Here is a 15,601-nt window from a genome sequence, read left to right as displayed (position 1 = left end):
TGGAATGATATTTTCTCTGATTCAGCTGTGTTTTCTGTGAATCATATACATGCACACCCACACCTTACCATCCATTAGGGTCCGCCACGTCTCCCCAGCCTCCTCTGCCTATGGAACCAGCCAAGAACGGTGCTGGACAGGACAGCAGTCAAGTGGACCTCAGTAAGGTAAACAGACCGGCTGAGGATTTCTCATTCACTTCATTAATATGGATGAGTAATGGAAAATATATGATTTGTTATTTAAAAATATTCACATGTTCATCTCAATACAGATTACAGTATTGCGATTAGCTGCAAAATATGTTTGCACCTTTTACCTCTAGTCCTGAAGGTGGATATTTTAAATCTATGCTTCATTTTGGTAGTTTTCTCTTTTTCCTCCTACAGGTTGACCTGCACTTTATGAAGAAGATTCCAGAGGGCGCCGAGGCCTCAAATGTGCTGGTCGGTGTTCTGGACTTCCTGGAGAGGCCCATTGTTGCGTTTGTACGCCTTTCCCCCGCTGTTCTTCTCACTGGACTCACTGAGGTTCCCATCCCCACCAGGTAGACAACAGACACACAAGTTATCCATGGAAATTTATGTTAATTCAGCTTTCAAGGGAGAGTTTATGAAGTATGGTTTATCTACTGGTCCAAATCAGATTCCTCTTTATCCTTCTGGGCCCTGATGGAAAAGCTCAGCAGTACCACGAAATTGGACGTTCGATGGCGACCATTATGACGGATGAGGTAAGAGACCTTTTCAGATCTGAAGAACTATTCACTCTATTGAACTTTTTAGCATTTTTTGCAATGTAATCACAATTTGTGTTCTCTTTTCTTTTTGTTTTTTAGGGAAATGTTTTGCACCAGATTATATTTTTGAGTATCATAGCAAAACCGAGTAAATATAAATGCATGCCAGTTTTTTTTATTACTATTATTTTCCTTCCATTATCATTGTAATGCACTACTTTGTGTTGGTACATTACAAAAGAAAATGAAAAAGTTAGAGGTGTGAAAAACCTTTGCAAAAATATTGCAGCTTCTGAACCACCAATGATAGAAAAACTGAACATCTTTCCTGCAACATTTTTCTTTAATTATTTAATTTCTCATTGGTTCAGATCTTCCACAACGTAGCGTACAAGGCAAAGGACAGAAGCGACCTGCTAGCAGGGATAGACGAGTTTCTAGACCAGGTGACTGTCCTGCCACCAGGAGAGTGGGACCCTTCCATCCGAATAGAGCCCCCAAAGAACGTCCCCTCTCAGGTAATCCAGTTACTCATCTTACTTTTCAGCCCTGGATTTTAACCACATCAGATTCACTTAAAGTTATTTATGTAATATGTGCAACTTGTTTCTTGCTTGCTTCTGACTTGCAGGAGAAGAGGAAAATGCCCGGAGTCCCCAACGGCACAGCCTTGCAGGAAGAAGAACCACAACATGCTGAACACCACGGGCCGGAGCTGCAGAGGACAGGAAGGTAAGCAGCTGACCAGTCAGGTTTGTTACAGAGACTTGTTGCTCTGTTCAAATTATGATTAATTTGGATGATTCTGACTGAATGTGTAAACCTTTTATACAGAATGCTTGTTGTTGTTTTTTTTTAGCATTTTGCTTCTTGTTTTAAGTTGCTGCTATGGGCAAAAACAAAATTCCTGAGGAAATGAGATGGGACAATATTGAGGGCATAAAGAGGATTAAAGCACTTTTCAGATACTTTTTAAAAGGTTTTGTATTTTCCTTCTGCTTGATAATTATGCACCACTTCATATAGATCAATCACACAGAAACCCAATGAAATACACAATCTGTAAAACATTCGCAGGGCCGTGTATGTCACCTATTAGCTCCCCAAAAAATGTTTCTTAAAGATTTTGTGGCACTAGTGACCTTTATTCATCAGTAGTTTGACATGGAGAAGGGCAGAGACATGCAGTAAATGACCGGGGGTCAGGAAATGAACCCAGAGCAGCTGTGTCAAGGACCACAGCCTATAACTTACAACCTATAAATATGCAGCATCTGCTCAACTACTGAGCCATATGGTGCCCTATTCTGTACTTTTTGAAAAAGACTGGTGATTATTTACCTTGCTTTCTTTGGTTTGTTTTTAAAAAGTGGCAATACATTTCCCATCCTCATACATACTTGTTTTCTCTCTAAATGAACAACCTGTCATCAGGTTGTTCGGCGGCCTCATACTGGACATTAAGAGGAAAGCTCCTTTCTATGTGAGTGACTTCAAGGACGGCATAAACCTCCAGTGTGTGGCCTCCTTCCTCTTCCTCTACTGCGCCTGCATGTCTCCTGTCATCACTTTTGGAGGACTGCTGGGGGAAGCGACTGAAGGACGTATTGTAAGAGTAAAACCATATTTACATCACTATACAGTGCAGTTTGTTCTTATTATGTGTGAGTGAAGACGAATCAAACACAATGCAATACCACCACCTGTTTCAGAGCGCCATAGAGTCGTTATTTGGTGCATCGATGACTGGAGTAGCCTACTCTCTGTTCGCTGGGCAGCCTCTCACCATTCTGGGCAGCACAGGTCCTGTACTGGTTTTTGAGAAGATACTCTTCAAATTCTGCAAGTACGTTCAGAAATTAAACAACTCCTTTGCTGACCAATCGGGCCTTCCTCATCCTCCTCTGACCCCTGTCTCTCTTTTCCTTCTCAGGGACTACAACCTGTCATATTTGTCTCTCCGGGCTTGCATTGGCCTGTGGACAGCACTGCTGTGTTTTATATTAGTGGCCACAGATGCTAGCTCCCTGGTTTGCTACATCACTCGGTTCACTGAGGAGGCATTCGCTGCCCTCATCTGTCTCATCTTCATCTATGAGGCCTTGGAGAAACTGTTTCACTTGGGGGAACTGTACCCCTTCAATGCAAAGAGTGAGCTGGACAAACTCACACTAGCATAGTGAGTAAACGGCTTCTTATTTTTTCCCTCTGTGTATTTGTAACTTATTTGCATCTTTTTTCTAAACCCTTATAGGAACAAAAAGAAAACTAAATGGAACCCAAACATATTTGTTTAGTCAGCCAGCAAATGTTAATTTCCCTGTTTTGTGTCCATTTCTCTGTGTAGCTGCAGGTGTTCACAGCCTGATAATCCCAGTAATAAAACCTTGGAGCTGTGGAGCGAGAGAAACGTCACAGTCTCGGTTGTACCCTGGGAAAACCTGACTGTCAAGGTTATTTCATTACATCTATATGCTTTCCATTCATTCATCCCTGCATGCTGTGATTTTGATTGTCCAAAATAAAACAAAAAACACACATAATCCTGCCACTATTATATTTGTTTGTGTTTTTAATAAACAATTCACATTTAAAGAGGAAAGTATGTTAGTTATACAAGTTTACAGCCTCAAAGTCTTTTTTCAGATACTTAACTGTACCTTCAAATCATTTTTGCATTCATTGAGCATCATTGAGAGGAAAACCTATTTGTTTTTGTTCATTATCATTTGAAGCTATATGCTGTTTGTTAAGAAATGACCAAATAACATTTTAACTTTATTTTGTTTGGCGTTTTAAAGAGAGAAATAAGCTATGCTTTGTCCTGTTGAACTCTAGTTCAATACTATTGAGCTCCATCCAGTGCTTTGGGTTTTAAATAACAAAGAACAACTATAAATATTAGCTTTGATGACCAACAGCAATCTGTGACCAAAGAAGAGAAAATGAGGGAAGATAAGTAACTTAGTGCGTCCTCTAAAAAGTACCTAGAAAAAGATACAGTCGCGTTGTCACCAAGGCATGTCATTAACTTTTCAGTCAATATGTAGCTCGCCTACAAGGTGCCTGGGTTTTTTCCTTAAAGACCTTTTCTTCCAGGATTTCACTGTTCAGAGCCTGAGGCAAAACCCTTTGTTGTTTATATTTTTTTGCTTCAGAATGGTTTTTTTTTGTTTGTTTTGTTTTTTTTTGGCTAACATTCAACAAAGCCTCACCTTCACTTTAGTAGTTAATCTCTCTGAAGGACATCTGTAAGGCTGACATTTCTAGCATTTCATCTTGACAACACAAAGGTGTTTGTTATTTTCAGCAACATTTAATTACTTTGTTTTAATATTCTTTTACCCAATCAGCTCAGATAAAGGGTTCTCTGTGTTGATTTTTACTTGAGTCTGGGCTGAAATCTGTCTGTGTCCCCACAGGAGTGTATGAGCCTGCAAGGACACTTTGTTGGGACAGCATGTGGACACCACGGTCCCTTCACCCCAGATGTTCTCTTCTGGTCCATCATCTTGTTTTTTTCAACATTCTTCATGTCGGCCTTCCTCAAGCAATTTAAGACAAGTCGTTATTTCCCCACCAAGGTACCCCACCAACTTGTTGATGTATAATGGTTGGCAGGATCATGGTGTGAGAATGTTTTTTTTTTATTCTTAGCAGGGACCCGTCAAAGTTGATAGGAAGATGAATGGAAGCAAATAGAGTAAATAAACGGAAGAAATATCTGAGATTAGGCTGGAGGTTTAACTTCCAGCAGGCGAACGACCCTAAACATACAGCCAGAGATGCAATGAAAGCGTTTCGATCAAAGCATACTCCTGAGTTAGAATGACCTAGTCAAAGTCTAGACCAAGTCCCAGACTTGGAAAATTACTATTTATCGCCATTTTTCAAAGTAGAATGGAAATATTGTTCTCTAGATGTTTGAATCTGACAGAGGTATACCTCAACAGATTCATAGGTGTAATTGTACCAAATCAACACCGGAGTAGAAAATCAAGCAGTTGGTTGTACTGAATTTTATTTTGGAGTATTAGAGAAAAGAGGGCCAAATACAAACACATGTAATGTTTTTGCAATTTGTATTTGTACAAAATGTGGAAAATCATGAATAGTTGTGCTTTCTTTTCATATTTTCTTTTCATTTTACTCCATGTTGTCAGTCACATGAAATTCTGAAAAACATTTTGTGGTCGACAAAATGTGTAGTGATTGAAGGGATATGAATACTTTAGGACGGCAAAATAGTTTGAGATTGTTTACGTTCAACCTTAATTGAGTTCATAGTAACAGAAGTCTAAATGCAGCAATCTGTCGCTCCTAGGTGCGGTCTATGATCAGTGACTTTGCAGTGTTTCTTACAATTGTTGTCATGGTCCTGCTCGACTTTGTCGTTGGAGTGCCATCCCAAAAGCTGAAGGTGCCAAGCAAATTCCAGGTAATTCCAGAGAAATACACAAGAAATGTATGTTTTATATTTGCAAAAGGCAAACTTTGCTTTTCATCTAAACAATATGTAAGTGCAGATGAAAAGTTGTTAAAGTAAAGAAAAGTTGGAAGTAAGCAAAATTCACCTTACCTCCAACATTGTTCCCAATTTTCAACGCATATTTGTGAGCTAAATAAGGACAACTTGTTGCAGGGAAATAGCAATACAAATATCAACGTGCGCACCTCTGCTCTTTTTCTGCAGCCTACCAGAGATGATCGAGGTTGGTTGATCAATCCAATCGGGCGCAACCCCTGGTGGACAGCCCTGGTCGCATCTATTCCCGCTCTTCTCTGCACCATCCTCATCTTCATGGACCAACAGATAACTGCTGTCATCATCAACCGCAAGGAGCACAAACTACTGGCAAGAGGAAAATTGAAGAAAATAAAAATACTGCTTCAGGCTTGGATTCTCAACCCATATCTGACCCACTTTTTGTTTTGCAGAAAGGCTGTGGGTACCATTTAGACCTGCTGATGGTGGGGGTGATGCTGGCTGTGTGCTCCATCATGGGATTGCCTTGGTTCGTGGCAGCCACTGTGCTGTCCATCTCTCATGTCAACAGCCTGAAACTGGAGTCGGAGAGCGCAGCTCCGGGAGAGCAGCCGCGCTTCCTGGGCATCAGAGAGCAGCGGCTCACAGGCCTGATGATCTTCCTGCTCATGGGATGCTCCGTGTTCATGACTGGAGCCCTGCAGGTGGGTCACAATCACACTTCAGGTTTGATCAGTAAAGAAATGGAAGGATGGAAAAGCTGCAACACTTGACTTGACTGTGATTGACTAGAAAACTTGCCTGTTATGTGCCAAAGTTATTTATTATATCAACAATTTATGTTCTGAAAATATTTAATGGCATTTCTTGCTGCGCTAATAAAGTCACAGGTCTAATAAAGTGTAACTCTAACGTTTTTCCTATTTCAGTTTATTCCTATGCCTGTATTGTACGGAGTTTTTCTTTACATGGGAGCATCTTCCTTAAAAGGCATTCAGGTAAAACTATATTTCTTTATGAGTATCACATCTATGAGAGCTTTTTTTTACTCTTCAAAGTAGTAAAATTACAACATTAAATAATTTTCCAAAATTTGTTTAATGATACTTACTTACAAAAAGTAACTCGAAGATTTCCATCTCAACTTTCCTATAAAAATGTCATACCTAAAAGTGTGTTCAGCTGTTTTTCTGCCCAGTTCAACTAATTTGACTTTTCTACTGCGCCCTGCCATCACATTAATATGTTTTGCCATTTAAGTCAGGGAGGCTGTGAAAATTCATTAAAAAGACAATCACTCCAGATTATTTTGCTGCTTTCTCAAGAACAACAGCAAGTGAAATGTTTATGCACAATCATTATCTGCATTTCAGCTAAGGGCTTTTAATGATGCATTACAATAGTTTTTGTTAAAGGTTGAATGGGTTTGGTTTCAGTTTTTAGCATAGTTTGCACATTTTCAGTAAAATTTAGGTTGGGAGTTCTCTTCAACATTTGATTCAAAGGCACTTAAAGAATAAAATCTGGGTTAGATTAATGATATTTGGGTACAAACGGACTTGCAAATAATACAATAATAATACAATAAACACATCCAAACTGTTTTTGCATAACATTAATGTTTTCATTATGAATATCTATGGTCTGTGCTTAAACATGTCTCTGTTTCATCTCTTAATGTCAGATGATTATTTTCAGATTGAGGAAGGTTTTTCTTCCCTTGGACATCATCCACTGACATTATGCAGTCTGTTTCTCACTTTGAGGTGTCACAGACACTGTGATTCCCACTGATAAACCTCATGCCAAGCCTGAGGCACTTGTGAATTTCTTTTTAATTTATGCAAGTAGCACACTGCTTGCATTGGGATTTTAGGAGGCTGGCTCTGTTTGTCTTGATTAGTCCTGTAAATGTTCCTCTGAAAGTCTTTCTTTGGTCGTGTATTTTCCATGGTTAGAAACATCCCATTATTCCAAAACCAAAGCTTTCTGGATTTTTTGCTAGATTTTTCATTCCACATTAGCTCTTTCTTCTGTTGTCGTCTCAGTTTCAATGTATTCACAAAGATTGTCAACTGTATCGACGTCTAGACTTTAATTGGATTATTCTAGCTCATTAAAAGTTTCTTTTTTAACCATCGCATTGTAGCTCTGGTTGTGTGCTTAGGGTCCTTGTTTTTCTGGAAGGTAAACCTTGAAAACAAGTCTCAGGTCTTTCGAGCTAAAGATTATCCCATCTTTAGCTCCATCCATCTTCTCATAAACTCTGACAACTTCCCGGTCTCTGTTGAAGAAAATCAACCCATAGCATAATGCTGCCTCTCCCGTTTCACAAAAATGTAGAAAACCTTGTATAATTTTCCTGGCGCTTCATAATTATGTGCTACTTTGTGTTGGTCTGTCACGTTAAATTTAAAAAAGATTTAAGTTTTTTGTGATGATAAAACAAAATAAGATGTGTGAATGGCGTTTGGCAGTTTTTGGATGTCATGGGTCTTTCGTGATTGAATTTTCAATTTAGGATTTGTGTGTTTTAGTTGTTTTAAAAAGGAAATTACCAGCTTGTAATCTTGCAGATGTTGGGATTCACATCTCTCATATAGTCTGCATTTCACCATTGTTAATCGTTCTGCACTTACTGGATATTTTTACTTTTAACCTTCTCCACCTGTGTTTTGACTGTTTTCGTCTCAGTTCTTTGACCGCCTACAACTTTTTGGTATGCCAGCAAAGCACCAGCCAGATTTCATCTACCTGAGACACGTCCCTTTGAGAAAGGTGCATCTGTTCACTGTGACTCAGCTCACCTGTCTGGTTCTACTCTGGGTCATTAAGACCTCCCCTGCTGCGATCATCTTCCCCATGATGGTAATTATCTTCACTGAACAAAAACACTTAATTTGTTCTTCCACTTTCTCTCTAGTCAGGATCTGTTTTACTCCTGTTCCTGCAGGTCCTGGCTCTGGTTTTTATCCGGAAGCTGCTGGACTTGTGCTTCTCGAAACGAGAGCTGAGCTACCTCGACGACTTGATGCCTGAGTGGAAGAAGAAAAACCTGGATGACGCTTCCAAAAAATTGGAAGAGGTAATCTAAGTGGGGAAAAAAATCTTTAAAGGTCTTGTTCACCTTAAACCATCTAAAGTTAATTCTTCTTATGCATGGCCGCACCTGTGTTTATGTCATGCAGGAATCGCAAGAAATGCTGAGCTTGAAAAGAGATGAATCAGCTACTGTTCAGATTACTATGGAGGGAAGCAGAATTGTTCAAAAAGCACATGATCCCAAGTGAGACACACACACGCACACACACGATGAATATGGACTTGATTAATAGGATTATTATAGAGCTTTATCACTTTCCCATCCGTCTTCTTGCATGCCTGTGTTTTTTATTATCTGGTGTGTGGGGCTCTGTCTTCATGTTCCCTCGGTGAATCCTGTATATTCCTCTAATTCCTCTCCTCAATTTGACCCTTTTTCCTCCTCCTGCTCCTCAGGTGTGATCCCTCTGATATTAACATATCTGATGAAATGTCTAAAACCACTGTGTGGAAATCCCTCAACTCCAATCAAAAGGACATTCGTCCTTTGGCTGCTAAAAAGGCAAGACCATGCCCTCCTTCATCCCTCATCCCTACTTGGAGGAAATAATCTTGCTGCACGCTGTCATCTTCTGCTTTTTTGATGATTTGCTGTTTGATCTGTTTCATTGTAGTCAGCTTGCTTGTCCGGTGTGCTGCTTTGACTCTGTGTTTGTGTGCTTCATCCTGCAGGATTGAAGGGATCACGTTCATTGATGAGTGAAGACATTCAGCTGAGTCATCTTGCTGTAGTTCTGGACCACCGGAGGCCACAGGTTGACCAAACCCAAACAGCCTCTTCAGAGCTTACAGAAAAAAACTGCATCAGCCACAAACATACAGAGAAAGTCAACTGAGCTGTACACATCACAAGAGGTACAAGACTGGCAGAAGGGCCAAATGAGCTATCATTTTGGTGGGAAACGTTCAGTAAAATAGAAAAAATTAGGAAAGTACAAACAGACTGGGAACCCACAACACAAGAGCCAAAAATCCCCAAAAAACTGACCATAAAACATTATTAGTTAAGAAATTATATCTAGAGATTGATTGAGTGATTGATCAATCTATTTTTCTGGTTTGAAGCTTTAAGAGACAGTAAAGATAGGGAAGAGCGTGAAGAGATACACTTCAGTATTACCTAAATTATCCCCATACCATCAACGTTTTAAAAACGGTTAACTTTCAGTACAGCTTTTAAAGAGGCAGTGCCATGTATTTTCCAGGCACATTTTACAGAAAATCAAGTATCTATGATAACTTCAGTTGCTATAAAAATGATGTATATCAGATATGACTGAAAAGAAATTTGGGTAATCTCCTACATAAACACAACTTAGCCAGAAACATATTTAAGCCCTAGAAAAATAACTGGATGACCTCTGGTTGACCTTGAAATTGATCTGCTCAAAGTGTACACGGCTTTCATTCACTATGTGACCACACTGGAAACATTCTTCCCAAATTTGGGAACTCATTCAACAAATCACAATAATAACTCAATCCAACTTCCGTTTGTAGAAATACGCAACTAAAACAAACTTTGCTCTCTGTTTTCAGTCAAAACAATTCAAAGCCAGATCATTCAATCTGCTATGATCACTGTCCTTTTCTTCTTTATTGTTGTCATTTAATTGGTAGATTTTAAAATGTTTTTAAATGTTGAAACTGAAAGGTGCCAAAGGTAAAAAGCCACCTCAGTGCTACCAATTCAGCTTATTTTTTAATTCTCATCTTTTCCCTTTTATTGTCTTTTTAATAGTGACTATGTAGGTTGGAGGATGTTCTGCACAATGTCTTGTCATGTATTTTATTTTATTTTCATTTGAACTCAGACAAGATTATGAATGCATCAAAAAGGGACTTTAGATGGAGTCAGGTCCCCTGTTGTTTTTAAAGGTGTGTAATATTTTATTTTTTTTAATGCGCTTCAGGATATTTTGAGCAATAATTTAGTCTTAGTTTTGACCTCAATTGGCCAAAACTCAGTTTTTGATTTATTTTATGAGTGCTGTCTTGGTTTTCCCATTTTTGGTGTTCTTGTCTTTTTTCCTGTAAGAAGTTAAATACAAAAAAAAAAGAAAAGTTTTTTAGTTGAAAGAGGATAAAACACCAGCTGCACAGAGATAAAAGAGGCCTTTCTGCTTCTGTTGCATTTGTTTCAGGATGTCCTGAAACATTTAAAACTTAGATAATACAATTTGACCTAAATGTCTTTTTTTATTAGTACATTTATATTCGAAATTTATTAATTAACTTTATTTAAGCTATGTTCCCCCAATTTATTATTGGCACCTTAAGAGACGCAGATAGATTATTGGTGGAAACAATAATCTACAGTAATACTTATTTATGTGCACTTTCTGTAGATAGACGATATATTTATTCTCTTATGATATTCTGAGCAAATTATTTTACAAAAAATACAGCTCTTTATTTTTAGATGTGAAATGATATGTTATTCTTTATATTTTATGTATATTCTGTAACAAGGAAGAGGAGAGAAAGGCTGAGGAAAGCGCGTATCTGTCTAATGGAGATCAAAAATAACAGCTGAGAAAAATGGAAGCTTTACTTTTCTCTACAGTGCCTTGCAAAACACAAACTTACATCTTAGGTGACACAGCAACACAAAGTAATGCATAATTATATAGTAGAACAAAGAGACAAATGGTTGCAATGTTTTCTTTTACAATTTCACGGCTGAGAAGTGGGACTTGTGACTGTATCCAGCCCTTTTTACGAACTACCTCTGAAAAAATCAGTGTGTAATTGCCTTTAGGAGTCAACTAACTAAATGCCATCCATCCATCCACCCATTTTCTAACACCCTTGTCCCTAGTGGGATCGGGAGGGGTGCTGGTGCCTATCTGCAGTGAACGTTTCGGGCGAAATCCTGGACAGGTCGCCAGTCTGTCACGAAACAATGTGGGAGGTGAAAGGAAAAGGGACTTTTCCTGACTGGAAATCAAACCCAGGCCGCGGCGGTGAGAGCGCCGAATCCTGACCACTAGACCATCAGGGATCTTAGATAAGGATGCTGTTTGGTGTTTCTCCCAACATAATAGAGAACACAGTAAATATGTGGAATAATGTGTTTGTCTCAGATGAAACCTAAACGAATCTTTTTGGGACTTTATGCAAAACTATGTTTATGGTGGTTAACTAAAACATCACATCACCTTGAAAACACCACTGCCTGTGTAGTCAATGGTAGTGGCAGCATCATAATGTGGGGGGTGTTTTTCTTGAGCTGATGCCAGGAAACTGTAGATGGAAAGATGGAAAGACTGACTCTTTGTAGAACAAATATTTATAACACAAATATGAATTTGTGTTATAAGAACACAAATTTGTGTTATATGAACACATTTTCATATAACATTTCCCAGATTTTTAGTTGTAAACATGTTGAAAGCCGTGTATCATTTATGTTGGTATATCACATACAGGTCCAATAAAATATACTGCAGTTTCTGACTGTTGAGTGATAAAATGTGAGGCTATGAATACTTTTGCAAGGCAATGTAGAGAGACTTAAAGCAATCCATATTACCTAGACAAAAAACACAAGGTTTGCACTTAAGAATAAATTAAAATGGAGAATATAAAGATAAAAGGGTACATTATCAAAGAACTGCTGTATTAATATTAAAACTATTCCATAAAATCTCTAAAATACAATGTATGTCTGCTGACAATGTGCAAAATATAATTGAATTAATATTATCCCGTGTATTATTTTGCAGCCACGCCTTGGATTCTTTCTTTTTCTTTAAAGCAAAGTGCACAAGTAATTAATTAAAATACCTCTTCCAAAAAAGGCACTAACGAGCATTTTGTACAGCGCTTTCATGCAACTCTGCTTTGAGTCTGTCAGACTTCTGAATGTGAAAGGTTATCAAGCAATGACCCAAAACTAACTTAATCAAAAGCATGAATGAAACATCAAAGTGTAAATATATGTACAAAACCATAGAGTTGTTACCCAAGCTAAAACCATGAGATGTGCAATAGTGTGAAATCGCAGTTAAACATTTTGAGTTTAAAGGATGTAAATGAGCTTCAATAGTAGAATTATGAGGAAAAATGCAATTTCAATGTGTCTTAAACTTGGCTCCTATTTCATTATTATGTGGTTGTAAGGTGAATAAACAGTAAACTGCCTTTAGAATATTATTGGTTAACTATATATGCAGTCATGGTAGAAAGAAAGTACACCCTCTGTCAGTTCTAGGGCTTTCGGGTGTAAATGAGCTGGCCTTTAACGGGTTGTATAGTTCTTTGAATCCAAATGCAAGTTTCCTAAAACACACCATAAAGATTCCTCCACATCATTCTTCATTAGACAAAGACAACACAGAAATGGAAAAAAACTGTGAGAATTGAAGTAAGTCTTAAAAACCCTGAGAGATCCTGAGCCAAGCAAAATTGACCTCTGCTTAAGTTGGAGAAATAAAATTTACACGATAATTGGTTAATAATAACCAATTATTCAACATATCATAGCTAACATTCTTGTTAGCTATGATAACAAAAATGGTCACAGCTAGAAAGCTATGTTACCAAGTCATAATTAAAAACTAATTTAATGTTTTTGGGGGATTGTCTCTGACTGGGGTAAGCATTTTATTCTTATTGCCTGAATTTATTTACAGTTATTAAACAAATAAACATTTATGTTTTTGAGAGATTGGTCATGAAGAAATACCCTATACAGGTATTTAACATGACTACAGATAACTTTGCACACTAGATGGCAGCATAATGCATGACTAAATATGTTGCTTGTTATGTGCTAAATGTGCATCATCAGGCATTAGTGGTATACATTCCACACATTGACTGTATGGTGGTTGAATATGGCAAATTTAAGTTCAACAAAGAGGAAAAAAAGGAAATGACTGTTTATCAATTTACAATTTATTTGAAATTCTCTAAATCGGAACTTTTTATCATGCTGTATCAAGATGAAATTGACACACATTTTTAAATAACCAGTATTAAAGATATTCATGATTGTTGAGCTTTCATAAAACTAAAGAAAACTGATTCAGTCTTTACTTAAGAAAAAAATAGAAAACCAAAACAAGTGCATAATCATAAAAGAGCTACAACTGTTTGGGCAAACTTAGAAAACATTTTGTTTTGAGTTCATCAAACAATATCACACCATAATCTTTACACAAAGACAGGTGTTGATTTCTCACCCTTTTGTCCTGCAACTATTAATAAAATTATCTCACTCTGTTTTGAGTATAGTGGCTGGGCAGACTTGCTTTTAGAGCCAGCAGCATAACCTCAACACAATCAGTTGTTCTTGGCCCTTGTTGCACCTAGTTGTCATGGAAACGCTGATTTGTTAAATAAGGAAGCGATGGCTGTTTTCGATCAAATTTGGCCACAACTGTGGAACGTAAATGAATAAACCCGTCATGTTGGGTTCCAGCTTCTTAACCCACATACAGAACAGGAATCAGATCAAGTTTATTTAAACACAATGAAAAGGTTGGTAGAGTGGATCTGATCCTTGGGGCAGGTTCACGGAGTACACACTAAAGAACAGCAAAGGGAGATGGTGAGTTTGTGGTTTTCAGAAATGGATACCTCGAGAGTTATTAGACTGATCTTACTTGACGATTACTTCCACCAAGAAGAGGGGAAACTGCGGGTTCGTGGTTCCTTTGTGGGTGTCTTTGAGGTGATCCAGGTTCCAGAGAGTGAGCTCGGCTAGTTTGTTCCGGGTGATGATGTGGAGGCTGCGGCGGAGGGCGGACAGGTAAGCTCAGGCGTGGAGGAAAACAGAGGAACGGTCTGACTGCCAGCTGGGAAATCCAGGAATGGTTCATGGTAAATCTAAAGAGGCGAAGATGAGACTCGGGCAACCAGTGGGTAACATCCACGGCGTCACGAGGGAGAAAATCCAGAAAGCCAGAACTAGGGCTTCACAGGGAATATTCCACGGCGTCACGAGGAAACACCTGAGAGAGAGAGAGGCAACAAGAGTTGATTACTAAGAGTAACTTCTCGGGAAAACACAGAGCGCTATCTCAGGGAGGCTCAGAGTACCATTACTGGCAAACACTCAAGCGATGAGGTGCTGGCAGTCTGCTCCTCTTAAGCGCCAGGATGATTGGGTGATGAGTCACAGGTGCGCTGGCAGTCAGCTGCACGCCCCTCCAGGAGTGCAACCTCTACCACCATCTGGTGGATGAAGGATGAAGCAGCAAGCGAACAGAGAAAAAACCCACAAAGACCAAAACCCCAGTTCCCAACAAAACCGCTGTGGAAGGTGAGCCCCCCCCATATAAAATACTTTGTAAGACTTCATTATTTTTAGCTGGATCAAAAAACACATTAAACCATTTAAAGGCGGTTTACTTTCTACTCACCATGACTGCACAGGACATGTGACCAAGGGAGATAACGCATTTAGATAGATGTGAGTTTAAATCTATTTTGAGTACATCTGTGCCTGTAATGGATGTTCTCTGTTGTGTTTACATCCAAGCAAAAGCACACCTTCAGTCAGTAATGAAGTACCTGCTTTCAGAAAACATTTCTACTTAGTCACATTTCGGATTATTGTAATCAAACCTTCATTCACAATCCTGTAGCCACTATAGTTTTTGAGCAGAAGAAAAAGAATCCCTACACAATGTAGGGCTATGACCTTCTGGAGAACTGATGAGGTCAGTAGGAGGACAAGGTGGCAACAGAGCAATGAGAAGTGAGAAGATGCAGTGAAAGAGAAGCACCTGTTCTGCAGTAACCTTGTGTGTACTCTGATTTGAGCCACAATGAATGTGATGTCTTCTGTTGGAATAATAATGTTTTTCTATGTATCTGTAATTTAATTTTTAATTACAGCAAAATGGAAAATAAACCGAAACTGCAATATGAATATCTGAGTATGAGTATTTGTGGTGTTTCAGCAATAAATGACTGTCATTATTATTTCCACCTCATCCCACCACAATCCATGGGATGAATGGGAAACTAGAAGAAAACAAGTTTATGAACACTACAAAAAAGAAGAAAAAATAAAATATAAACATATAAAAACAAAAGGGGTTAGCTAAAATGCAGTTATTTAATTCTAAAGAAATTGCAGAACAGAAATTAATTAGCACTAATCAAGTTAAATAACGCAAGGAAAAAGTAAGTACAGTTAAAATAAAATGTAACTGTTTTATTTATACTGCATTGTGTTTTATAATGATTGCCTAATGAAGTTCCTTTTTTATTTCCATTTATTTGGTGAATTTATTAGTTTGTTTAGACGTATTTATTTT

The 15,601-nt window shown here is 38.3% G+C and overlaps 1 protein-coding gene across 2 annotated transcripts in view; it reads left to right on the top strand.

Moving 5' to 3' along the window:
* slc4a8 (solute carrier family 4 member 8) overlaps positions 1–15,210 on the top strand; it is a 39,311-nt gene extending 24,101 nt beyond the window's left edge. The window contains exons 7-25 of one of the 2 annotated variants that reach the window (XM_032549689.1): positions 79–167; positions 390–547; positions 646–733; positions 1,111–1,257; positions 1,371–1,471; positions 2,174–2,348; positions 2,452–2,585; positions 2,673–2,918; positions 3,087–3,192; positions 4,162–4,323; positions 5,064–5,177; positions 5,433–5,594; positions 5,678–5,929; positions 6,155–6,223; positions 7,920–8,093; positions 8,179–8,310; positions 8,414–8,511; positions 8,724–8,829; positions 9,000–15,210. In XM_032549689.1, coding sequence (XP_032405580.1) covers positions 79–167; positions 390–547; positions 646–733; positions 1,111–1,257; positions 1,371–1,471; positions 2,174–2,348; positions 2,452–2,585; positions 2,673–2,918; positions 3,087–3,192; positions 4,162–4,323; positions 5,064–5,177; positions 5,433–5,594; positions 5,678–5,929; positions 6,155–6,223; positions 7,920–8,093; positions 8,179–8,310; positions 8,414–8,511; positions 8,724–8,829; positions 9,000–9,005 — 2,519 coding nt within the window. In that variant the 3' untranslated portion in view covers positions 9,006–15,210. The remainder of the gene's footprint in view (positions 1–78; positions 168–389; positions 548–645; positions 734–1,110; positions 1,258–1,370; positions 1,472–2,173; positions 2,349–2,451; positions 2,586–2,672; positions 2,919–3,086; positions 3,193–4,161; positions 4,324–5,063; positions 5,178–5,432; positions 5,595–5,677; positions 5,930–6,154; positions 6,224–7,919; positions 8,094–8,178; positions 8,311–8,413; positions 8,512–8,723; positions 8,830–8,999) is intronic. The other variant, XM_032549690.1, reaches the window with a different exon arrangement.
* Positions 15,211–15,601: the final 391 nt, after the last annotated feature.

The sequence above is a fragment of the Xiphophorus hellerii genome, chromosome 20 (assembly GCF_003331165.1).
Source record: "Xiphophorus hellerii strain 12219 chromosome 20, Xiphophorus_hellerii-4.1, whole genome shotgun sequence".
Classification (NCBI taxonomy): Eukaryota; Metazoa; Chordata; class Actinopteri; order Cyprinodontiformes; family Poeciliidae; genus Xiphophorus; species Xiphophorus hellerii.
This window is presented reverse-complemented; position numbering and strand designations above follow the sequence as displayed.